The sequence below is a fragment of the Paramisgurnus dabryanus genome, chromosome 13, assembly GCF_030506205.2.
Source record: "Paramisgurnus dabryanus chromosome 13, PD_genome_1.1, whole genome shotgun sequence".
Taxonomy (NCBI): domain Eukaryota; kingdom Metazoa; phylum Chordata; class Actinopteri; order Cypriniformes; family Cobitidae; genus Paramisgurnus; species Paramisgurnus dabryanus.
In genome coordinates, this window is record NC_133349.1 from 4,610,007 (window position 1) to 4,636,236 (window position 26,230).

General features: G+C 31.4%; 2 protein-coding genes across 3 annotated transcripts in view; one reads left to right on the forward strand and one right to left on the reverse strand.

Annotated features, from left to right (window-relative positions):
- Positions 1-8,746, forward strand: part of glcci1b (glucocorticoid induced 1b) — a 19,660-nt gene extending 10,914 nt beyond the window's left edge. The window contains exons 4-8 of the mRNA XM_065298881.2: positions 1,529-1,627; positions 5,370-5,510; positions 7,015-7,129; positions 7,242-7,362; positions 7,664-8,746. Of these exons, the coding sequence (XP_065154953.1) occupies positions 1,529-1,627; positions 5,370-5,510; positions 7,015-7,129; positions 7,242-7,362; positions 7,664-7,910 (723 nt within the window). The 3' untranslated portion in view covers positions 7,911-8,746. The remainder of the gene's footprint in view (positions 1-1,528; positions 1,628-5,369; positions 5,511-7,014; positions 7,130-7,241; positions 7,363-7,663) is intronic.
- A 2,713-nt stretch (positions 8,747-11,459) lies between these two features.
- ica1 (islet cell autoantigen 1) lies at positions 11,460-21,792 on the reverse strand. 2 transcript variants are annotated; one of them, XM_065298880.1, is made up of 13 exons: positions 21,663-21,792; positions 20,876-20,905; positions 20,628-20,760; positions 20,150-20,222; positions 19,890-20,013; positions 19,229-19,427; positions 18,003-18,128; positions 17,147-17,245; positions 16,582-16,670; positions 16,451-16,500; positions 13,933-14,172; positions 13,743-13,817; positions 11,460-12,472 (listed from the first exon to the last, which is right to left on the reverse strand). In XM_065298880.1, the coding sequence occupies exons 2-13, from the start codon at positions 20,890-20,892 to the stop codon at positions 12,357-12,359; spliced, it is 1,341 nt and encodes a 446-aa protein (XP_065154952.1). In that variant the 5' UTR covers positions 20,893-20,905; positions 21,663-21,792; the 3' UTR covers positions 11,460-12,356. The 2 variants fall into 2 exon arrangements, with proteins under 2 accessions (XP_065154952.1, XP_065154951.1); XM_065298879.2 differs by having other exon boundaries at positions 20,628-20,793; positions 21,663-21,787.
- Positions 21,793-26,230: the final 4,438 nt, after the last annotated feature.

A 26,230-nucleotide genomic window follows, 5' to 3' on the forward strand; every position in this document is an offset into this window, starting at 1 on the left:
AAAGCTCTAAGAGTGTAGTTTTCATTTCTCATCAACATTTTGGAAGAAGATTGACATAGTGCGAGTCATTTTCTAAAATGCCACGGGTCCACAGGTGGGCCCACTTTGTTAATATATATATATTTGTAACACTAATACCCTATCCTAAATCTAAAATTCTTTACAAACTATATATCATTTGAAATCTCTAAGAGTGTTGTTTTCATATTTTATCACCATTTTGGGATAATTATGACATAGTGAGAGTCAGTTTCTAAAAGGTCACGGACCCACAGTTATGCCAAATTTGTTTTTACATATTTATAAAACTAACACCCTACTCTAAACCTAAAAGATCATAACAAACTATCTATCACTGGAATGCTTTCAGAATGTAGTTTTCATATTTCAAGGCCATCTGATCATAGAAATAATGTAGTATATTGTTACATAACCCCCATACATTGCAAATAGTTATTTTCAAGAAAAAGAAATCTTAGTATTTTTGTTTTGTTTTCAGTGAAAATATCTAAAAATTCTTAAATTAAGATGCTTTTTCTTGGTTAGCAAAACGACCCAAGAAAATAAGTTTTTAGACCAAAATTTTTCTTGAATTTAGTGTTCAAGATTTAATGTTTAAGTGTAAGAAAAATGTTTAAGATTTGTTTTGCTTGTTTTATGCACAAAATTACTTAAATTTGATATTTTTCATCTAAAAACTAGATTTTATTTTCCTGGGTCGTTTTGCTCATCAAGAAAAAGCATCTTAATTTAAGAATTTTTTTATATTTTTACTGAAAACAAGACAAAAATACTAAGAATTTTTTTTCTTAAAAATAATTTTTTGAATGCATATTAATTATTATATATTCAAAAAACTATATCCTATTTTAAATCTTCAAAAATGTTGACAAACTATGTATCGTTGTAAAGCTCTAAGAATATAGTTTTTTTATTTCAAAGCCATTTTGCAGTAATAATAATGCAGTGACCGTAATTTATTAATTAGTGACAAGAGCATGCAGCAGACCGTTGACACCTAGTGGGCGTTGTTGGTAAAACCACTAAAAGTGTGAGACAAACCATATTTTTTGTGATTTTAACTTGAAATTTGGACTTGAGACTTGTGGCTTCATGTTTACCTTATTACTTTTGTGAAACATTTTCATTTTTATAATTTTATTTATAAAATTAATATGTTATTGCATTATATTTATTTCTTAAAATAAATTTTAACTGCTAAAAAATGTTTGTTATTTAATATGCCAAAGTTATATTAATTTGAAGATGTACATCATAATTTCACTCAAAAGAGATTTGTGCCAGTTAAGGGGTTTTAATACCAGTATGTAAATTTTCTGAAAACCGACGTCAGCACCATGCTATACCAGTTAAGGTACCGGAACATAGATTATATAACTACGCAAACACAAGTTATCGTATTATTTGAGTCATACAACCCTTTCTAATGTGGTGATATCTGTTAAACCTCAGGTTTTGTGTTTGGTGTTTCTTCTGTCTGTTTCTGATGGTAAATGTGATTTTGTAGATCGCTAAACTCCGGCAGCAGCTACAGCTCAGTTTGAAGGGAAGTCGCACTATGAAGGATAAGGAAGATGTAACATCAACACAACTCAATCAAACACAGGTGTGTACTTTATATGTGCTCGTGACCAATCCGGAGCCCTGAAACAACAGCAAAACCACAGAATCACTTCCTCTCAAACACATTTGGGTATGATATGGGCTTGTGAAGAACTGCTATCAATACTGAGAAAGCAATGTAGCCGATTGCGGTAAATGTGAAATACAGAAAATGTGTGAATAAATTTGCATAAACTAGAGAAACTTCCAACCTTTTTGATGCTCTCAGCTACTCCTAATGCTTTCTTTGCTCCGCCGTCAGTCCACAATGCACCACACTAGTGACACTGCACCACGAAACCAGTCAAACGGGTCAGTTTTAAAATTGAGATTTATACATCATCTGAAAGTTAAATAAATAATCGTTCCATTAATGTATTGATTTTTTAGGACAGGACAATATTTGGTCGAGATACAACTATTTTAAATTCTGGAATCTGAGGGTCCAAAATATTGAGAAAATAACCTTTAAAGTTGTCCAAATTAAGTCTTATGCAACACACATTTAGGGCTGCATAACAACTAATCGCAACTAATCTTTTGCAGAATAAAAGTTTTTGTTTACATCATATATGTGTGTGTGTATTGTGTACAATAATTATGTATATATAAATACACATGCATGTAAATATTTAAGAAATATTTACATGTGTATATACATTTTTATATTTATAAATAATTTATATTATAGACGGTTTCATCGGACGCACGTGATACACGTCTGGATCCGAACGTTACTTCCGGTTTCCTTTTTTTAATGGTATGACAAGTTGCTATACTGATCTCTTGAACAAATGTCTCGTTGAAAATAACTAATGTTTTGGATTCCTAGGTAATCAATGTTTTTTTTTTTTTTTTTGCTTGTTATATAAATAAACTACATTTTAAGTACTTTGTGGTTATTTATCATTAGCGGAGTTTACCGGAAGTTACGTGCGGACCGCGACAGCCGCTTGTTTATGTTGTTACTGCTGAAACCGTCTATACATAAATATGAATATTTTTGTTCTTAAAATTGTACATGCATGTATGTGTATTTATTTATTTATATATATATATATATATATATATATATATATATATATATATATATATATATATATATATATATATATATATATATATGCAGGGTGCGATTTGTCGGGGGGGATGCGTGGGATTTCCCCCTTTCTGGTCAATGTATCCCTGCCTCTGCTTAATTATTTTTATCCCCGGTGGGGATAAATTTATCCCCCCCTCAAAGTGATCAGTGCTACTACACTAGTGGCGAGACGGATCACAAAACTTATCACTGATCCGTGGTTTGATCAAAGTCTATTTTGTTTTAAAATGCGCTGCTTTGGCTGGCTCTGATACAGCTGCCGACTCTGCAGACTTGCTCAATGTCCCACCCACGGCGCTATCTGATTGGTTACAGACTCGGTTACACCTCAACCTATAGCCTATCAACACATGCGAGATGGTTATGGAGCTGTGTGTCGAAACGATGGAAGGCAGCATATTCAGCCGCATATTAATAAAGCGGGAATAAACATCACAATCTGATTATCTGTTTATGATGACAAGCAGAGTTAGTGTCCCAGTCACACGACGGAGAATGGCCGAAGTTACACATGATAAATGCCGATGAGGCGTTTAGCGAGGCGCGGGCGCGTCCAGTGTGCGCAAATGAGGCTAATTGACTTAACACATAATGCATCTGTCTTTTCTATCATTTCACTGTAGCTCAGCATTGCGGTGTAAAGTTAACGTTATTACTTTAAAAGCAGCAGTAAAGCTGTTTCTACTGTAATGGTTTAACTTTGCAATCAATCCATTGTTCATATTTATGTTTAAGTTGACACTACGTTGTGCCATACAGTTTTGCCATTCAAGATTTAATTCTTGCGCGTTTTTTCGTTGTGCATGATCACAGTTCATATGTGTGGGGAAAGATAAGCTATTAGAGTAAAACTATTACGTTAGGCTGCTTCATGAGTTAATAAGAAAAAAGATTTTACAATTCCTGCAAATGCAGTGATGAAGTTCATGTTCTCATGATTTAGTTTTATGAATTAAAATGTTTTGAAATGTGCTGTGGACAGAGACGCATTATGTCAAGAATTATAAAAAATCGTCAATAAGCTCATAATTTGCGCTAAAATAAATCGATTTTTCGATTAATCGTTTTTTAAAACGTGGTCGATTCAGAATCGATTCTCAAAGAGCAGAATCGATTTTTTCTTTCATATTTATTTTTGCAAACATTGAACGAAAGATTAACATTAATCAAATTACTAGTCTTCTTCACTAGATGTCACCCTTTTTTTTGCCTAGCGCATGTTACCAAGGAGCAAGAGGCAAGCCTGTCATTCATTCATTCAGTGCTTAAAATGGCGGTTTCAGGTGCTTCGTCGATTTTATTAATTGCACTTGTAACCTGCTGTTCACTGTTCTTTTTATTAATATAGTATTTGTATTAAATCTATATTCATTGAGTTGAATAGAGTATAAAAACCTGTCCAAGAACCTGAATCGAAATCGAATCGATTTGGTAGCTTGTGAATCGAAATCGAATCGATCTGGAAAATCTGAATCGATACCCAGCCCTCTAAAATAGTCTAAATGTTTAGTTTTAAAACCATTTTAAAAAGCTGGTTATATTTCGCATTTCTGAATATTAGAAATATTTAAATTAGAAATATATAAAAAATAATAATAATATTATAATGGATTTTTGTTAGGTCGGACAATGATTACCAAATTTCTCTCTCATATTGCTCTTCATAACCACTGAAAACAGTCAAAAAGTAAAAACTAGTGGTGGGTACAAAATGACTCATATGGTGGGTACCCACCGTCGCCGAAATCGACGCCTATGAAAACATCCCCCCCTCTGTTTTTTTCACAAATCGCACCCTATATATATATATATATATATATATATATATATATATATATATATATATATATATATATATATATATATATATATATATATATATATATATATATATATATATACACATAATTATTATACGCAATACACACGCATATATTATGTAAAAAAAAAACTTTTATTCTGCAAACGATCAGTTGCGATTAGTTGTTACACATTACTAATGATAAATACATTTTTGATATATTACGATAGTACATTTACAAAATATCTTCATAAAACATAATCTTTACTTAATATCCTAAATATTTTTGGCATAAAAAATCATTAATCATTTTTACCCATACAATGTATCTATTGTTGGCTATTACAACAAATATACCCGTGTGACTTATGACTGTGATCCAGGGTCACATATTGGCCTTTATATCAACCAAAGCAATATAATGATCTACCACTAAATGTTACTGTATGAAATTAGGTATGTTTTAACGTTATAACTCATTTTATCAAATTTTTATAAAAGGGAATAAAAGAAAAATTAAAGATTATAAGAAAAAAAATTGTGGGAGGAAAGCTTACTGTACATGGGGTTATATTAAATAATATCCATGCTCTTCCCAGTTTTGTAATGGCATTGGATAGTGACAGTGTCCCATTGTTAAAGGTACAAACATTTAAAGGTATTGCATTTACATATTTGGCAGACACTTATAATTAAATCTAATAAATTATATGTATGTAAATAACCTGGGAAACAAACCTAAAGCCTTTGCACTGCTAGCACAATGCTTGATTCGCCCATTTTGGGCATTTTTTAGATTGATGATTTGGTTTTTAATGGCTATATTTGTGTTTGTTTTTTCAGCCAAAGCCTGTCTCAGCATCTTCATCTAATCCTATCCTTTCACGGCCTCTCATACGCAGAATGCCCAGCTATAGTGACTGCATTAACCAGGAGTTAGAAAGTGTGTTTATCTGTCAAAACTCGGGGAGGACAAACGAAAAGGTACAGATTTTAATGCAAAATAAATCAATAATCCAAGAGAAGTCCTTGAAAAGTGGTGACACATATTATTTTAGTAATAATAATCTAAAAAATATAATTTTTTCTACAACTTAATATAATTTAATACAGTGGTCTCCAACATGGTGCCCGCCAAAGCACATTCTATTAATCTCAATTGTATTTTTTTATTTTTTAATATTAGCTTGGCTTCTTTTATGTATGTTAACATTTAAACAATAATAAAACATATCAGTAAGTAAAATAAAATCAACAAGTAACACAAAAAGTGTTTAATGGATTATATCTAGTAACCCTCCAGATTGTTTTATCTATTGTGGTAGCCCTTGCTCACAAAAAGGTTGGAGACCCCATGGTGTAATACAATGTTTATCTGCATTTTGACATTATTTGCAACATCTTAAACACATTTTATCCATTCAGAATCGAGTTCATTCATTTTATAATGTGATTTTGTACAGCGTTCCCACTGGTCATGGACTTTCTGGAATATCATGGACATTTTTAAAGGTCTATTCCAGACATTTGAAAGTTAAAGAATTAAGTCATGGAATATCAGGGATTTTGTTTGTTGCTTTAAATTTTAGTTTGCTTTATCAAAATGTTATCCGCTTGTGAAGTTGTGATGTAAGGAATGCCAGTTCCAGATCCAAGCCTCCACTGATTTCAAGTGCTAAACAGCCGTTTATTGGCATTGTTTATTCATTTCACACATTTAAAGGATAACACCACCATTTTTTTATTATTTTACTATGCTCTTCCCTCAACTTATATGAATGAATACATACCTGTCTTTTTTTAATGCGTGCACTTAATCTTTGTACAGCACGTCATGATTGTGTTAGCATTTAGCCTAGCCCCATTCATTCCTTAGGATCCAAACAGAAATTAATTTTAGCAACGTGGCGATTTTTTTAAGCAGATAAAAATGAGAACTATATTGTATGGCGGAAGAGCACTTAGTTTGCAGCACTTCTACCTCAGCGCAATAACATCATCACTAATGACTACTTCCCCTCTCGCTCAAACATCCGTCAATGTTACTGCGCCCGAGGCCGAAGTGCTGCAAACTAAGTGCTCTTCTGTCTTTAAATAAGAAAAACATGGAAGTATTTGGTGGCTTTTAAAATCATCCCTGTTTGGATCCTAAGGAATGAATGGGGCTAGGCTAAATGCTAACACAATCACGATGCGCTGTACAAAGATTAAGTGCACGCATTGAATAAAGATAGATATATAATAATTTGTCTAAGTTAAGGTAAGAACATAGTAAAGTATTGAAAAACTGTGGTGTTTTCCTTTAAAACCCATTTTTAATACACTACATTATCACGCTCATGCCATCTCAGACATAGGTCATGATAATTCATCTTTTTAGTCAGTAAAAGTCAGGGAATTTGGCTTAGAGTGGGAACCCTGTTTTTAACATTAGCTTGTTTCAATCCATTTTAATTTTGCATGTTTTCCTTCGGTTCTTCTGGTTCAGGCTTTAGAGGTGCGAGATGGAGGCCGTGCACCTGTTCCACCTCCTCATCACAGTGATCTTCAGACTCAAAGTATGGAGGCACAGATCTCCTCTCCTACTCTAGATATTGAAAAAGGTACAATAAGGTCTTGGGGTAGCATGCAAATGTGCATGTACGTATTGGAGTATGGTGATTAAGTACTGAATGGTTAATTTGCATATATAAGACACTTCATTTTGTTTTTCAGATAACAGAACCAGTTCACCTGTTCCCCGGCTCACCTGCTCTCCCAAACCTAACCACAGTTTCACCTTTAAGCGTGAACCTCCTGAGGGGTGTGAGAAAGTCAAAGTGTTCGAAGATATTGCGTAAGTTCCCCTCCAGTACGGTGTACACTCTCCTGAAAATATGTTCAGGTTCTCATGGTCACAGAAAACCTGGAAGTATTAGGGAATTTGTGCTGGATTATGATGTGAAGAGCTGGAAATTTAAACCTTAAGAAGTCAATAAACATATAATACATTTTTTAAGCAGACAACTCCGGGCCGAATCCGTGCCAAAGGCGACAGCTCTGGTGCGGATCCGGCCCGGAGTCTTCACCTTGTGATTGTCATATTCTTTCATTTCTGTTCATGATCATTGGTCTCATCTGATCCTATTTCCTCTTAGGACACATGGCTTTCCCATCTTCTCCTGTCCGGACAGAAACAAGGTGAACTTCTCTCCAAGCGGCTCAGCCTTCTGTCCCGTCAAGCTGCTGTGTTCATCGTTTTTCCCAGGAGAACGTGCTGCTCGTCCCAGTTCTCTGGATAATCTCGCAGGACAAATGTCCGGATCGGAGGCCACGGCACTAAACGGCTTCCATCCCGTACCGTCCGAACGCTGTAGTATTACAAAGTGCCTGCTGCTCAGTTAGCCAATCGGAGCTAAGAAACGAATCTACCATAAGCTGTTGGAAACAACCCAGAAAAGACTTTCTAGTTTGTAAGGGTTGCACAAAAGGATCCAGATTTTCTTACCTGTGTGCTTTCTAGTCATTTTGCTGGAATGCACAAACCTATACTTAACCATACAGTACCATCTTACTAACCCGTTTATAGGAAGTAGACATATATGGGCGGTTTCTCAGACAGGGCTTATCCTAGTCCCAGACTAAAATGCATGTTTAAATTTAAAAACACCTTGTACTTATCTTAACATATTTCGGTGTCATTGTTTTGTCTTAAGATGCACACTAGTAATGTTAAGGTATGTTTGTAAAAACTATTTGAATGTCCTAATATAACCAAGGCATAGTCCTGGATTAATCTTAAACCTGTCTGGAAAACCGCACCATGATGTAAAAGGAATAGCTGACAAGCTACGGTTATCAAATATATTGCATTAAACATAACTCGCGTTTAACTTCCAGTAGGGCTGTGAGAAATTTTATACAAATAATTAATATTTGTCAGCCGTTTGAAGATATTAAATGCATTTGATATGCTTTCGTATTTGCTTTGAATTGGCTCAAAAGGGTTTTGTTAGTTGTTGACTGTCATTTGAACCAAACAACCATTATTGACAAGTCAAGAAAAAAGTCAACTACAGTAAGTGTCATCAAAGATATATTTTTGGACGTTCGATATATGATTCATCCCTAATGTCAAACCATTATAAAGTGCGTTTTCTTTTCTTTTTCATGTTTCAATACAACTCCTGGATCCTTACGTTAAAGTGTACTTATTAAAGAATAATATTTGCATATATTTACATGTGCTTCAGGTGTTTTTATTACTGCTTGTGATTCATACTTATTTTATCTGAACTATTAGTGTAGTATTATGCACACATGCTTTATTACCGTGGGTTCACACCAGCTGCGTTTGAGGCGTCAAATTCGCGTCATCCGCGTCTAGTTTGCCGCTTGAACATTTTGAGTTTACTCGCTTCATTCACGTGGAAATTCACGTCATGGGAGGGGCTTCTCCGAGTCCGCTTACTTTCTGTAGTCACGTCACTACTAGAGCAAGCTCCTGATTGGTTAACGCAGTGCCTTTTTTCCGCCAGTTTAAATTTTTCAACTCGTGTGTTTCACGTGGCAATTCGCACGAACTAGACGCGAGACCTCCAGACGCGTCTTTACATTGACTTAACATTGAAATCACTCGCGCTTGACGCCTCTAACGCGGCTGGTCTGAACGCAGCATTAGTAAAAGTGACAGTGATTTTTACCATTAGATCATCTTTTATTTGTAATTAATTTCATGCCATTGGGTTACACCTATTTTGTCATTAAAGGCGGTGTGCATGATCTCTAAAAGCCAATGTTGACATTTGAAATCACCTAAACAAACACGCCCCTACCCCAATAGAATCTGGACCTTCTTTTATAAGACCCGCCCCACACGTACGCAACCCCGGCAACAATGTTGGTTAGTAGACACGCCTTTTTTTTTAAAAATCATGCACCCCACCTTTAATGCCTAAACACAAATTTAGCTAGAAAATTACGTAAAAACATGATACAGATGATATTGAATTATTGTTTTAAGACACTGATAAGAAACTCTATCAATCAGTAAAACCTTTTGGTTCAATGGTACATTTTAGCTGTTTTGTGGATAAACCCATTTCAATACTTTGTGACCATAGATCACAAAAAAGTCATAAGTTGCATGGGTATATTTGCAGCAATAGATAAAAATATTGTATGGGAATTATATTTTTTTAAATTTTTTGTATCTTAATTATATACATAATTAATTGATATTTAATAATACGTGTTGCATTTGGACAACTTTAAAGGCGATTTTTTGCACCCTCAAATTTTCAAATAGTTGTACCTTGACCAAATATTGTCCAATCCTAACAAACCATATGTAAATGGAAAGCTAATTTCAGCTATCATATGACGTATAAATCTTTATTTTAACTCTTATGACCCTTATGACTGGTTTTATAGTCCAGGGTCAAGTATATAAAATGCTACTGGGTTGTGTTATGTGAGCATGAACCTGGTTACACAATTAAACTTAAACAGTACATGGGACCCATATTTTCAGGCACACAAAAACATGTTAGAATAAATACACAAATTAAATAATCATAAATAAGATTTGATTTAGTTTTCCTAACCATGACACTACAGTAATATTCCAGAATTGAACAATTCATTTTCTTTTCGATGTTTAATCTTTTTTTAACCTAGATTTACAATGGCCTTCGAGCTTAAGCAATGATACACTAACAGTAAAAAAGAATTTTTTTTTTTGGTTCAGGCAAAACTTCTTAACCATTTCTTTCTTAACTTTTTATAGTCTTTTGTAAAACACAAAGTTTCTTTGGATGATAAGGGTTCAGCCAAAAACGGTTCTCCTATGGGATCATTTAGTGTCTTTATTTCTTACACTGCAAAAAATTATTTTCAAGAAAAAAAAATCTTAGTATTTTTATCTTGTTTTCAGTAAAACATATCTAAAAATTCTTAAAGTAAGATGCTTTTTCTTGATGAGCAAAATAAGTCTATAGTTTTTAGACCAAAATATCAAATTTCAGTGATTTTGTGCATAAAACAAGCAAAAAAAATCTGCCAACAGGGTAAGCAAAAAATCTTGAACATTTTTCTTAAACACGAATTCTAGAAAAACTTGCTCACCCAATTGGCAGATTGTTTTATGCACAAAATAACTTAAATTTGATATTTTTGGTGTAAAAACTAGACTTATGTTCTTGGGTCGTTTTGCTCATCAAGAAAAAGCATCTTAATTTAAGAATTTTTAGATATTTTTACTAAAAACAAGACAAAAATACTAAGAAAATGTTTTTCTTGAAAATCATTTTTGCAGTTTAAGAGTGTTTATCCGACATATAACACTGCAAAAAATGACTTTCTTACTTAGTATTTTTGTCTTGTTATCAGTAAAAATATTATATAATTTTTAAATTAAAATGAATTTTCTTGATGGGAAAATAAGTCTAGTTTTTAGACAAAAAATATAAACTTTTAATTAAATTAGTGCTTAAAACAAGCAAAAAAAAAATCTGCCAATGGAATAAGAAAAATTCTTGAAATAAAGTTTACTTTTTTCATAAACACTTAATTCAAGAAAATGTTAATTATTCCAGTGGCAGATTTTGTTTGTTTGTTTGAAGCACAAATTTCCTTAAATTTTATATTTTTTGTTTAAAAATGAGACTTATTTTCTTTTTGCTCATTTTTATTTTTATTTTGCTCATTAGGAAAATACATCTTAATTAAAGAATTTTTAGATATTTATACCGAAAACAAGACAAAAATACTAAGTAAGAAAGTCATTTTTTGAATGAAGATGATATGCGATTTCAACTTCATTGTTAAAACAATAACTGGAGCTTTTACTACAGAAAGGAAATTCCCATGATGAATGCGATGTCGTGTCAAGTCTTTTCACACTCTCAAACACTATTTGTATATTTAAATCTTTTGCGATAAACTTCACATATATTCAAATATCATATATTTTAATGACTTTATATTATAGGGGGTTCGATTCAAAAGAAACGCAATTATAATGTAAATTGTTCTGGGTGAAGTGCATTCATGTAAAAAAAGTTTTAGTGTACAGTAAGCTATGATTTATATCATTTGCAATGCTTATTGGGGTAAGTAGTTTATTCAAACATCATGTACTCTTGTATTAATTAATTTGATATGGTTCATAACTCTCAGTATTCAACATTATGGAGAAAAAGAAAAGATACAGAAAAAGTGTCACTGTTGTCTTCTCTAGAAAAACTATACAGCACCTTGAATAATAATAACACTAATAATTTAGGCTTTCAAGCTTTGGATGTTTCCATATGATTAAGGTTTGATTTTTATTAAATAAATAAATATAGCCTAAACCCCTATCATATTTAAGGCTTTTGAAATGCAGCATTAGTTTAAGTCGATGGCACTAAACTAAGATCAAATGCAGTCTTTACAGAAAATACCTACTTATCACATTTGCAAAAATATTTTCTGCTTCTTTCTTTCACACCTGATCAATATTGAACATTTTAAATAAATAATAATAAAAATATCATGCATGTTATACAGTATATAGTATACGAAAACCAACACATTAACATACTGTCATGTGAATGCAGTTAAATCATCATTACGATGTTTAAAAATTGTAATACAGAGAAAGTTATGGCAAACCGAACCGCCTTGATAATACCAGTAACGGAGGACATTCAAAATAAAATAAATATTATTGGTTTCCTTTGGCAGCAAATATTTTTTCACAAGATAATTAAAGTTAACTACTATGATATAAAACACCATTTCTGAAATCCGCCTAATACAGACATTTCTAGGCCTTTTAAACATGTAAAATGTAGTGCATCGGTATCATTACGCATTAAGCAGTTCACGTTCCTCATCTGTTTGACCAATCGCATCTGGATTTGACAGCGGATCAAGATCAGCAAACAGGTTGAACCAAGCCGAGAGATCTTTCGAGTTTTTATCTGTAATTAAAATAGCATACAAATATATATTCAATGCTATTTGATAGCAATTCGTATGTATTTTACAAGGTTATTAATTCATATTATACCACGGGTCGGTTGAATGCTGTATTCTGATTAATGAGAAATGTTTCATGGGTGTTGATTATTTTTCAGTATTTCTATGGCTGTCAAAAGATTAACTGCGATTAATCGCATATATAAAAGTTTGTGTTTGCATAATGTGTGTACTGTATGTAAATATAATGTATAAATACATACACAAACATTCATGTATATATTTAAGAAACATTTACAATTATATATATATATATATATATATATATATTAATGCTGGGAAAAGATTAATCGTGATTAATCACATACAAAATAAAAGTGCATTTTTGCCTAATATACAAGTGTGCGCTGTGTGTAATTATTATGTATATATAAATACAAACACATTCATGTAAGTATTTAAGAAACATTAATATATTTTATATATTTATTTATATTTTTATATTATATATTAACAATAAAAAAGATATATAAATAAAAATGTTCTGAAATGTATATATGTATGTGTTTGTGTGTTTAAATATACAAATAATTACACAAAGTACAGACACATATATTATGCAGGAATGCACTTTTATTTTTTATGCGATTAATCGCGATTAATCTTTTCCCAGCACACACACACACACACAAATATTTTATATATATATATATATATATATATATATATATATATATATATATAGATAGATATATATAGATATATATAGATATAGATATATATATATATTTTTTTTTTTAAATAAACTTAATTAAAAATAAATTAAACATATGTATAATTATATGCATAAGTTATAAATTATGTACACAAACTTTTATTTTTTATGCAATTAATCGCGAATAATCTTTTGACAGGCTTACTTATTTCATACGACCAGATTTGTACATTTTTGTGCACTTTGCTTTTTCCCCTGTGATGTTGGGGTTAGGGGTGGGGTTTCGTTATTATTTTTATGATAATCATATGTGTTTGTAAGATTCACTTCAAATTAACTCATTAAATATGCATGAATTCTCGTAGTATCAGGCTGATATGTTCATCCTATATATATAAAAGATTTTTCATTATTTTCATTTAATGGATGTATTACATACAAAAACAATCTAGGAATTTTATTAAGGGTGTAAATGTTTGATTTAACCCTATTCATAATTGTCTACTGAATTATGCAAATAAAATAAATGTATCAGTCGTTTATTTTCTTGTAAGTACCTGTTGCTGTAGATCTGGAAGAGATTTGGTTCGCTACAGATGTGTTTTCAGAAGTATTCGGTGAAATGGCCCAACCTGGAATACAAAAGAAAGATATTCATAATATGCATAATAATCCTCTGTGCATTATTATGGCATTATATCGATAGTCTAGTGCAGGAGGTGAGACCGATGTAGAGATGTTGCTCACCTGAGACTGTGGACTGTAGATCATTCATGTTCTGGTCGAGTAGTTTGGAAGGCAGAAAGAAAGCCGACTCTTCCTCCGGCTGGATCTCTGTTCTGTTACTGCCGACCTGCTCATCTTCACCAAACACCTCCTGCCATTCCTGTGAGAAACCTCCATCATCCAGAGAACTGCTGCCCAGAATCTCATTCAACAGACTTAACCCATCTTTCTCCTGACTCCTGGACAAACACGCATCACCTTCTGTACACACAGTAAATGAAAAATAATCCGTCAGATACTATTAAACGTAATAGTTGAGAAAGAAACCGTTTGGTAAAGTGGCATAAACATTTTCCGTATAAAGATTTTCCAAAACGGATTCATATTTTTCAAATAAGATTTTAATATCTATTATTTATAGACAGTTAAACATTTTGACATTGGTAGAAAAAAAGGTTCAAAATTTGTAACTGGGGCAGTACACTTTTAAAAAGTACACCTTTATAATAAAAGCATGCATTTCAGTACCTCAAAGGTACATACTGGTACCAAATGCATACATATCTATACCTGAATGGTGTATATTAGGACCTTTTTGACAGCTACCTTTATTTCTGACAACAGATTATAATGCACAATTCCTGTTTTAACATTCTGGATATTATATTGAAAGTGTATAATAACTCTTTCCCGCGTCAATTATGAGTAAACATTTGCAGAAAAAATTTGTCTGTTGAGGTTTAATGTTAATCTGTAATACCGCGATTATCCACTTATGGCGCACTTTCTCAATTTATAAAAAAACTGAAGCAAAAATGTTTTCTTTTTTTACTAATTTTAAACCGTGTGTATGTCATGATAATCGTTCTGAATCTGATCTCTAACCAAATTGCTTCACAAAAATGCAATTATAATTTTTTTTAAAGAAAAATACCCATATTTAAGAGTTTATAAGCAGAGAAAAAAATATAGATATGATGAAACGTTTTTTTCCAATTTTGCTTGTTTGTATATTGTTTGTTTGAAAGCAGAGGGTCTGTTCTTTCATTTAATGTTTATATATTTTTTGAAGAAAAATTTCCTGTATGCCATTTTGAGAAATTTCTGAGAAAATAATAAAAAAAATGCTGGGAACTTTAAAAAAACAAAAGCTGGCGTGAAATGAGTTACAAAGTGCTTATTTTTATAAGTAGGACAATAAAAATGTTCAAAAATATCCTGTGTTCTATTCAATATATTTAATATGTCCCTGTTTTCTTTTTTGTTATGTACCCAGGTGAAGAAAAAGTGCAGTAAAATACACTTTATTTCAGTACAGTTAGTAAACGTACTAATTTAACGCACTAACTTTGTACAAAAAATGTTGTACAAAAAAAAATCTCAAACTTTTTTCTTAAACACTTAATTCAAGAAAAGTTTGCTTACCCCACTGGCAGTTTTTTTTTTTTTTTTTTTGCTTGTTTTATCCACAAATTCACTTAAATTTGAAACATTTTGTCTAAAAACTAGACTTAAGGTAATTTTGCCTATCAAGAAAAAACATCCTTATTTACGATTTTTTAGATATTTGTACAGAAAACAAGACAAAAATACTAAGTAAGAAAGTCATTTTTTACTACTGAAGTAGACTTATACTTTTAATTAGTATATTTAGTGCACAATCTTTACACCATTATTTAACACAAAAATAGCAATGCACTAAAAATTTACTTGCTAGAATTTAAAGGTCAACTTCCTAGATTTTTAGCAGCATCTAGTGGTAAGATGGTGAACTGCAACCAACGGCTCAGTCCACAACTCACCCCTCCCGTTTCGAAACGCATACAGAAACTATGGTAGCCACCACAGGACAAACATGACATCGTCTGAGACAAAGTAGTGACAAAACAAACACTATAGAGCAGTTTGCCCGTTTATGGTTACTGGAACATGACGTTGCGTAAATGGCGACTTCCATGTAAGGCAGGGGAGCCCAACCCTGCTCCTGGAGGGCTACCATCCTGCAGACTTCAGTTCCAACCCAGCTCCAACACACCTGTCTGTAATTATCAAGCAACCCTGAACACCTTGATTAGCTGCTTCAGCTGTGTTTGATTGGGGTTGGAGCTCAAATCTGCAGGACAGTAGCCCTCCAGGAAAAGGGTTTGGGAACCCCTGATGTAAGGGGACCGGTGGTGTATGTAAAATGGCTCATTTTGTAAGGTCTTTATATACCACTGATAATATACTTATGTATATTATATTGCATTTCTGTCAAAAGATACTCATAAAAGTTACACAATGCACCTTTAAATATATTTTTAGTACATTTAGGTATACCTTATTTTTACCAGGGTAAAAATGCAACACTGTAAAAAAGCACACATGCATTTGAAATGTATGTTTATCTTAAGTATTTATGTTAGAGTGTCTTAATTACCATCATCAAAATGCATAAATCTATATCACAAACTGTGTGTTATTGATTTCACATTTATTGATATCACATTGGCTATTAAACGATACATGTTGGTTGACCACTAATAAATGAAAGATGTACCTGTTGGTGTGGCGTTCCTGTTGTGATTTTCTTCTTCAATTGAAATAAGCCTGAAATACATGAGAAATCAATAAATAATAAAAGGCTTTGATTGACAGGACTGAATGAAATATGAACTGAGGAGCTCCTACATCTCTTCTGTGCTCTGCGTCGTCTTCTGCTCTTCTGTCTTCGCATTCATTTTCTTCTTCATCTTTTTCTTTGCACTTTGATCTGAGCCCTAGAACATCAGACAGCAACAGATGAGCTGATTTGTTGTCATTTAAGTAAAAGGTCTTATTTCTGCACCAAGTGTGGTTACAAACCAAATTGCAATCTGTTTAAGTGACCCAAATGGGCTGAACAAAAAATACTGAACCCATCAGGACTATCTGTTTGTCAGTTCAATGAAAGATAAGAAAAGTTTATTTTTTGTTTTTGCTATTCTAAGGGTAACACAAATGACTCACTTTAGTTTATAAGAGTGTTTACATTTATATAAAGAGATGGGCTGAATAACAAAAAAAAAAAAAATCTATTTAAGGTATTTTATTTTAATTTTAGCATATTTCAGGTTAACTGCACTTTTTTAGGCCTATATGGCTTATATAACCTTTTATAAATATAAAAAAATATTCATTTTTTTAAACTTTTAGTCAAAACAACATTCAGAGTTTGTCTTCGTGAACTTTTCATGTTTGGTTTCATTTGTCTCACCCCCGTCGTTGAAATGTCATGTGTTTGACAGCCTTTGAAGCTCTCGTGAATGGCAGCCATGGTGTGAGATGTTTTCTCCCAAAAATGTAATAGTGTGGTCTGTACATGCAAAAAGACAGATATTTGTGCTGAACTTCTCATTTTTAGTACTATTTACAATCAATTGAAATAAAAATAACTAATTCATGGCTTGAATGGTATCATTATTTATTTAAAACTGTGACTCATGTATATCAAAACTTAAAAAATTATTTAAATGATCCCATAAGGCAAAAAAATACATTTCTACAAAATACATACATATTTTTTTAAATATATGCTAAAACATTTTGTAGAAAGTAAAGCTTAATTAAATATATTTTTGAATTTAAATATACATATATAAAAAATGAAAATATAAAAATGTTATATATAAAAAAATTTACAACCCATATGGCAAAAAAATATATCAAAGCTTGTCAAAGTTAATGTATAAAGTATAAAATATATAAGTATGTATAAAATGTAAAATTATAAGCATATTTTTGCAGCTCAAAATATATTTAATTTTATCTTTTCAAACCTGTTATGTTTACAGGTTTGTAACATACAAAGTTTTTATTCCAATGCAAAGTGAATATGCTTGAAAATATATTTATTTTTAAAATGGCCAAAAATATACTGGTAAAAATTAATTTTTGTATTTTGAAATATATTTAAAATTATATCTGAAAATATATTTTTCCCATATGATACTGCAGTATCATGATATAGCTATTTTTTATACCGTGTATAAAGTTTCAATACTGAGGTATAGAGGAAGCAAAGCAAATATGAAGTGCACTATGACATATAAATGCCAAACCACTGCATGTACCTGATAGGTTGTCAGGACGTGTGAGAGCAGATTGCAGCGACTGGCTCCGAGCAGATCAACCTTCTGACACACATCATTCTTAAGTTTGTCAAAACTTGTCTTATTTAGACGCACCTGAGTTTGAACCTAAGAAGAAAGAAAACATCATAAAAAACTGCCCATCAAAAGCAACCAGAATAAAAGATTTCACAAAAAAATTTATTTAAATTTGCTGTCAATAGAGTTACTCTACCGCTGAAAATTTTTTATTGTATTAACATCCAGGTACTGGACCATAGTCCTCTGATCGGCTAATGTAAAGATTTTCCAAGAATGCACTGACTTCCATGGCCATTATTTACAATAGGCAATTAAGCACATTTCTATTGTTTTATGTTAAAGGAGATGTGAGGTATACAATAAACAAAGAATCAGTAAATCATCAATCCAAAATTAAAATGCATACATAGACTAACATAAATAAAAAACGTAAATAAAGGTACAGTGCAAAGTGTATGTGACTCTTTCCCTTGCCATGCTGTTGGTTTGTCTCGTTAATGTAGGCAGTTGCGCCTCTGCTGGTCAAAGCTGTAACTACACCATCAGTACATTTTTTATGTCAAATTTATTTTGCGTTCTCGACTACAAAAGTATTATTTTAAACAATGGACATTTTATATAAAGCTCAGACTATGTTAACTCATTCCCCGGCAGCCTTTTTTTTTTTTTTTTAAGTTGCCCGCAGGCATTTTTTATGATTTTCACAAAAGTTTCACAAAATGCCTTCCAGAAAAATTTTTATTCTAAAAATATATAAACATACAAATATATCAAATGAAAGAACAGACCCTCTGCTTTCAAACAAACAATAAACAAACAAACAAAACAGGAAAAAAAAAACATTTTATCCTATCTATATTTTTTCTCCACTTATAAACTCTTAAATATGAGTATTTTTCTTTAAAAATATTTTTTTTTTTTTTAGAAAAAAGCTGAAATAATTGCATTTTTGTAAATACATTTTGTTAGAGATCCGATTCAAAATGATTATCAAAACATACACAGAGTTTAAAATTAGTAAATCATTTTTTGCTTCAGTTTTTTATAAATTGGGTAAATGCGCCATCTAGTGGATAACCGTAGTATTACAGATTAACAATTAATCAGGAACACGTTTTTTTAATGCAAATGCTTTCTCTTAATTGACGAGATAACTCATCAATGGCCGGGAAAGAGTTAAAACTGACCTTGCGAAATTTTTCCATCTGTTTGTGTGTGTCAGGGTCCAGCTCCTGAGAAACGTCCTTCATCCAGAGGAGAGCTGCTCTGTACTCGGTCCGTGACTGCTCCATTCGGTTCACCGTCAGCCACGTGTCAGAGATCGCCCGGTAACGAAAGGTTTCCACCTCCTGATAAAGACGACCCAACGGGCAGCGTAACGCCAGTCTGCAGTCAGAAACATTAGAATTACGCAGAAATGTTAAATTATATTAATATATAAATAAAGTTTCAATTAATACGAGGGATGTGCGTAGGGTATCGACCTATAATCGCCCCACCCCCAACTCGAAAACTGATTTTCATAAAAAACAATAATGAACCCCGCCCCTAACCCCAACGTCACAGGGACAAAAGCAAATAGTACAAAAATGTACGAATCAATAGAAATTAGGTACCTCGTAAAATATGTACAAATTGCCATGAGATAGTATTGGTGCACCCCAAAAAATACATGAAGTATTAAAATATTTCGAGGCTGGCCAATTTAATTCAAATCATGAATTTTAAAGGCAGCAGAATTTTGCTCAATGCTGCAGCTTTTCATTGAGAATTTTTATTATTCAGTTTGTCTATCAGGAGATAATAGTTTTTTTTTTTCTGAAGTAAGAGTTGATGTACAGAAATGACCTTTGCTGTGAAGAGAAGCAGAGAGATTTTCCAGTAGCCTGCATGATCTTTCCAGCTCGGCTTTTGTCCTGAGATCCTTGTGAACGCAAGAACCGACCCAGTTCATTCTCTTCCTGGGACAAAACTAAAAACAGCATCTATAATTACACAAACATCAAAAACACAAGAGGTGTGTTTCATATGAATAATGAAATTAAAACTTCTCTTTAAAGGTCAATCAGTCAACATGAATATTAATAAAAGTAAGAAAATGTACTTACAGCTAATTCTTCGTTGATATTGTTCAATCACCTTCAGGAGCTCCATGCACGTCCTTTGTACCGAATGAAACACCTGAGAATTTAGCAAATGAATCACAGCAGTATGTTTCAAAACCAGAGCAAAACTGTATTGTACAATAGTTAGTTTGAGATTTAGTTAAGTTATACTTTTAAAAAGATACACTTATGAGATTACTGGAGTGACAAATATGAGAAGCAAACGATTTTTAAATAAAATTACATTTCATTTTAAATGCATATGTAAGGTTTAAATGTCCACGCTGAAGAGTTTTAGCGGCATCTAGCGGTGAGATTGTGAATTGCAACTAATTGCTCAGCCTAGAGCTTACTTTTATCTCTGCTGGCAATGAGCATTCTGAATATCAAACATTTATTTGTCATCTTTTTTTAAAGAGCCCGCCTTCTACTTATTAAGATAAACAAAAGACAGATTTGACAAAATAAGTCAATATCTCACCTCAAGTTTAGCATCCAGATCTGCATCCGAAGCAACAACATGTTCGTCCTCTTTCTTTCCTGTGACTTTGATGAATGTTTGTTTGGTTTTCCAGTATTTCTGCTGGAATTTGTTTACCACAAATGATTCCTGACTTTGCAGAAAGTGATCGAAATGAGAAAAAACACTGAAAAAACAACAATTATGAAAGCACTTAACTCATTTCATTTTACTTTAAACATGTATGTTAATGCCCTCTGTATACTTACTAGTTCCCTTTGTCCATGTTTATCTGTTATCTGAAAGAAAGTTTAACACTTTTTAAATAGAATTTACACTAATCTATGATTAATAATAACATACCATTATGCTATGGTATAAATTATTAAGACTTTATTTTTGTCAAATAAATGTAAATCAAATAACATGTTATGTCCAAAAATCTGAGACCATATTTTTCCATTTAAATGCAGAAATAAACAAGGTGTATGTTATACATCTTATATGTATACATCATGTCTTATCATATTACATCTTTCAGTTTATATCTGACTAATTCCATTCATTTTCTTAATTTACATTCATTTCTTTGGAAAACACTTTTTTATAGGACCTGTCATATCATAGTTTAGAGAAGGTAATTTAGCATAATGTACGGTATGTCCATTATCAGATTATCAGGCCTGTATGATTATTGTATTAATGCTGAGAATAATAATGTACAGATAATACAGGCCTGATCATTATCTTTTCAACAATGATCAGCTCTCAACAGTACATTCAGCAGCTGTACAAACAATGGTGTGTTTAGTGTTGCCATCTATCCCTGGGAGGTGATGTTATTTATTAATAAATATATTTAATAATATATTATCTGGTGAACGCACGTGGTTCATATATTTTCATTATATGAAATAAATCCTGCATTTAATTCTAACATCCGCATTTCAGTCTGAGCCGCACCAAAACAAATACGATTCCATTCGCTATCTTGTATAACACAATGCACCCGAAGAAATTAGTATTTGTATATATAAAATAAATTGTTATACTCACCTGAGTGATGTGGATTCGGCCGCAGTTGTTTAATGCATACTGTGATAAGATAAACCCTGTATGTGTTCACTGCGTGTGCTCAGCTGCGCCTACTTGCGCAGGGGAGGTGACGTCATATGCGCTAGTGCACGAGCGCAGGAGAATAATATGATTTGATTTTTTCAAATGTCGATTGGTCTAAATAATAATTCAGCTATTTCAATGTTTTATTTTTTATTTCATTTAATCCCAGTTTGAATATTCATGTTATATTCTGCACGCGGTTGCTCAGCGCGGAGTGTGTTGTCACGCGCTGCTTGATACTTTTCTCAGCGCTGTAGAGAGCGAACCAATAACAGCCGTTTGTGATTATTGCAGGGATAATTTATATAAAAAGATAAGCAGCCTTTTCATCTCAAGTTTTAGTCGCTGGAGTACATATATTTAAAAAAACATGCCGTTTAATATATTAATGTATGCAGTGAGAAGAAACATTTGGACGTTGAACGCAAGTAGATTTCGGGGTTTGGGCCGTCGAGCGCCCCCTTGAGGCAAAATGTATTACTGTGAATAAAACTATTCTAAAAAATAAAGATGAAAATGTATTTTAACCCTCCTGTTATGTTCAAATTTTAGCAACACTATTAATGTTTAGGGTCAAACGGACCCCAAATAGTTTAATATATGCTAAACAACTTCAAATACATAAAATTGAAGGAAAAAAACTAAAATTTTTATTTATTTATATACATCAATTGTTTATTTAATGTTTTCATTTATATGAAAACACATATTTTGTAGCACATATATTAAGTGTATATTTAGTTAAAAATAGTAATGAAAATAATATATAGGCTAACATTTATTTTATTTGAGAGCAATTTTTTTCAGTTTTTCACATATTAATAGTACTTTTTAGATCAGTTTTACAGGAATAAACAACTGTATTCCTATAAATTGTTTTTAAACAACTTCAAATTTAGCATAAAATTGTAAGAAAAAAACATAACTTTTTTATTTATTTATATACAGAAATTGTTTAATAGATTAATTTCTATGAAAACATATCTTTTGTAGCACATCAATTTTGTGTACATTTTGTAAAAAAAATATTAATGAAAATAATATACAACATTTATTTTATTTGAGAACAGTTTTACCTGTTTTTCCACATATTAATAGTACTTATTGGATCCGTTTTACAGGAATAAACAACTTTATTCCTGTAAAGTTGTTTTTAAACCACTTCAAATTTATCATAAAATTGTAGGAAAAAACATAACTTTTTTATTTATTTATATACAGAAATTGTTTAATTGTTTTCAATCACATTCAAGGGCAATAAACAGGACAATACAGATACAGTATCTTCATATTTCAAAATACAGCATTTTGATATATGAAGATTTTGAAGACTGTATTTTATCCATCTCTATTAATTAGTTTTTACATTACATGTGAAATCCATCATGTATGCAAGTAATGTAAATTCTGATGCTTTACAAAACAAATGTGTTTTGGGGTCACTATCATGGTTAGTAAGAGATTTGAGTCTATTTTTAATTTTTTAATTTATCTTTTGATATTTACCCATTTAATGTCTGTCCAACAAAACTTACTAAAATGAATATTATTAAGAAATATTAAGGATCTGAGAAACATTAACACAAACAATCATTTTACATTTATTTCAATATGTGATAAGTAATTGCCCCCAACTGCGTTTGTCAAACGCATACACATTAATAAAATTACATCTACCAGGAAATATGACAAACCACTGACACTTAATCTCAAAAAGCCAAAACCAATTATAAGATCTTATTTAGTTTTGTTCTGTCTGTCAAGAATGTGACACATAGTCACCAGCACCTGTCACAAATGACAATTCATTTGAAGTGTGCATGAAGACAAACAGTATGAACTACAAAGACTGATCACAATTTAAAAGTTTGAAAATCATAAAATTATAATACAAGACAAAAATTATTCTGCAATAAAAATCCCTAAATGGCTCAATTTTCATGAAGGCAACAATACGTTATACTTTACATACATGAAAGAATACACAAATACACTTACCTTATTTAATATACATATTTAGGTGCATGTGCAGGTCATCTGTGTAGCAGTCATGGTCTACAAATCCATGGTCTGTACTTGTAGACAAATAGTCATAAACTGACGTGAATTTAAACATTACATTTGCATTTATGCATTTGGCAGACGCTTTAATCCTTACAGTGCATTACAAGATATATATTTTATCAGTATGCATATTTCATGGGGTTCGAACCCATGATCTTTTTACTGTTAATGCAATGTCCTACCAGTTGCGCTACAGGAACACATATGAGACACAAATTGAAACTTGTGGAATGACACGAGCTTCAGTAAAAAATGACATACAATTTTATTCTAGTTCAGCATGGAAACCTACTGAGTGATTTAAGCATTACACTGCAAAAAAATGCTTTTCAAGAAAATTTTTTTTAGTATTTTTGTCTTGTTTTCAGTAAAAATATCCAAAAATTCAGCTTTTTTGCTTGTTTTATGTACAAAATCACTTGAATTTGATACTTTTGGTCTAAAAACTAGACTTATTTTCTTGTGTCCTTTTGCCCATAAAGAAAATACATCTTAATTTAAGATATTAAGATATTTTTACTAAAAACAAGACAAAAATACAAGTAATTTTTTTCTTGAAAATCATTTTTTGCAGTGTAGACTTATTTTCTTGTGTCGTTTTGCCCATCAAGAAAATACATCTTAATTAAAAAATTTGTAGATATTTTTACTGAGAACAAGACAAAAATACTAAGTCTAGTTTTTAGACCAAAAATATCAAATTTAAGTGATTTTGTGCATAAAACAAACAAACAAAAATCTGCCAGTGGGGTAAGCAAAAAAATCTTGAACATTTATCTTAAACACTAAATTCAAGAAAAATTCAAGAAAAATTAGCTTACCACATTGGCAGATTGTTTTGCTTGTTTTAAGCACTAATTTAGCTAATGTTTATATTTTTCGTCTAAAAAACTAGACTTATTTTCCTGGGTCATTTTGCTCATCAAGAAAATGCATCTTAATTTAAGATTTTTCAGATATTTTTACTGAAAACAAGACAAAAATACTAAAATTCTTAAATTAAGATGCTTTTTCTTGATGAGCAAAACGACCCAAGAAAATAAGTCTAGTTTTAAGACCTAAAATATCAAATTTAAGTGATTTTGTGCATAAAACAAGCAAAAAAATCTGCCAATGGGCTAAGCTAATTTTTCTTGTCATTTTCTTGAATTTAGTGTTTAAGAATTTTTAGATATTTTTACTGAAAAGTGTGTACTTGCACTACAAAATATGATTTTCAAGAAAAAAAAAATCTTAGTATTTTTGTCTTGTTTTCAGTAAAAATATCTAAAAATTCTTAAATTAGCATGCTTTTTATGATAAGCAAAATAACCTAAGAAAATAAGTCTAGTTTTCAGACCAAAAATATAAAATTAAAATTATTTTGTGCATAAAACAAGCAACATATGAACATTTATCTTAAACACTAAATTCAAGAAAAATTCAAGAAAAATTGGCTTACCCCATTGGCAGATTGTTTTGCTTGTTTTAAGCACTAATTTAGCTAACGTTTATATTTTTTCGTCTAAAAAACTAGACTCATTTTCCTGGGTCATTTTGCTCATCAAGAAAATACATCTTAATTCAAGATTTTTCAGATATTTTTACTGAAAACAAGACAAAAAATACAAAAATTCTTAAATTAAGATGCTTTTTCTTGATGAGAAATACGACCCAAGAAAATAAGTCTAGTTTTTAGACCTAAAATATCAAATTTAAGTGATTTTGCGCATAAAACAAGCAAAAAAATCTGCCAATGGGCTAAGCTAATTTTTCTTGACATTTTCTTGAATTTAGTGTTTAGGAATTTTTAGATATTTTTACTGAAAACAAGACAAAAATACTAAGATTTTTTTTCTTGAAAATATTTTTTTTGCAGTGCAAGAGTGTCATTTTTTTTGCAGTGTGTACTTGCACTGGAAAAAATGATTTTCAAGAAAAAAATCTTAGTATTTTTGTCTTGTTTTCAGTAAAAATATCTAAAAATTCTAAAATTAGGATGCTTTTTTATGATGAGCAAAATAACCTAAGAAAATAAGTCTAGTTTTCAGAGCAAAAATATCAAATTAAAATTATTTTGTGCATAAAAACAAGCAACATGTGAACATTTTTCTTAAACACTAAATTCAAGAAAAATTAAACAAAAATGTGCTTACCCCATTGGCAGATTTTTTGCTCATTTTATGCACAAAATCAATAAAATGTGATATTTTTGGTCTAAAAACTAGACTTATTTTCTTGGGTCGTTTTGCTCATCAAGAAAAGGCATCTTAATTTAAGGATTTTTAGATATTTTTAACTGAAAACAAGAAAAAAAGAATTTTTTTCTTGACAATAATTTTTTGCAGTATGGTAAGCTGGTATCCCAGCCCAACCAAAAAAAGTGTCCAAACCCCCTCTAAAACCAGCCTGCTTAACCAGCTAAACCAGGTCTGAGCTGGTCTTTTCAGTAAGGAAAACCT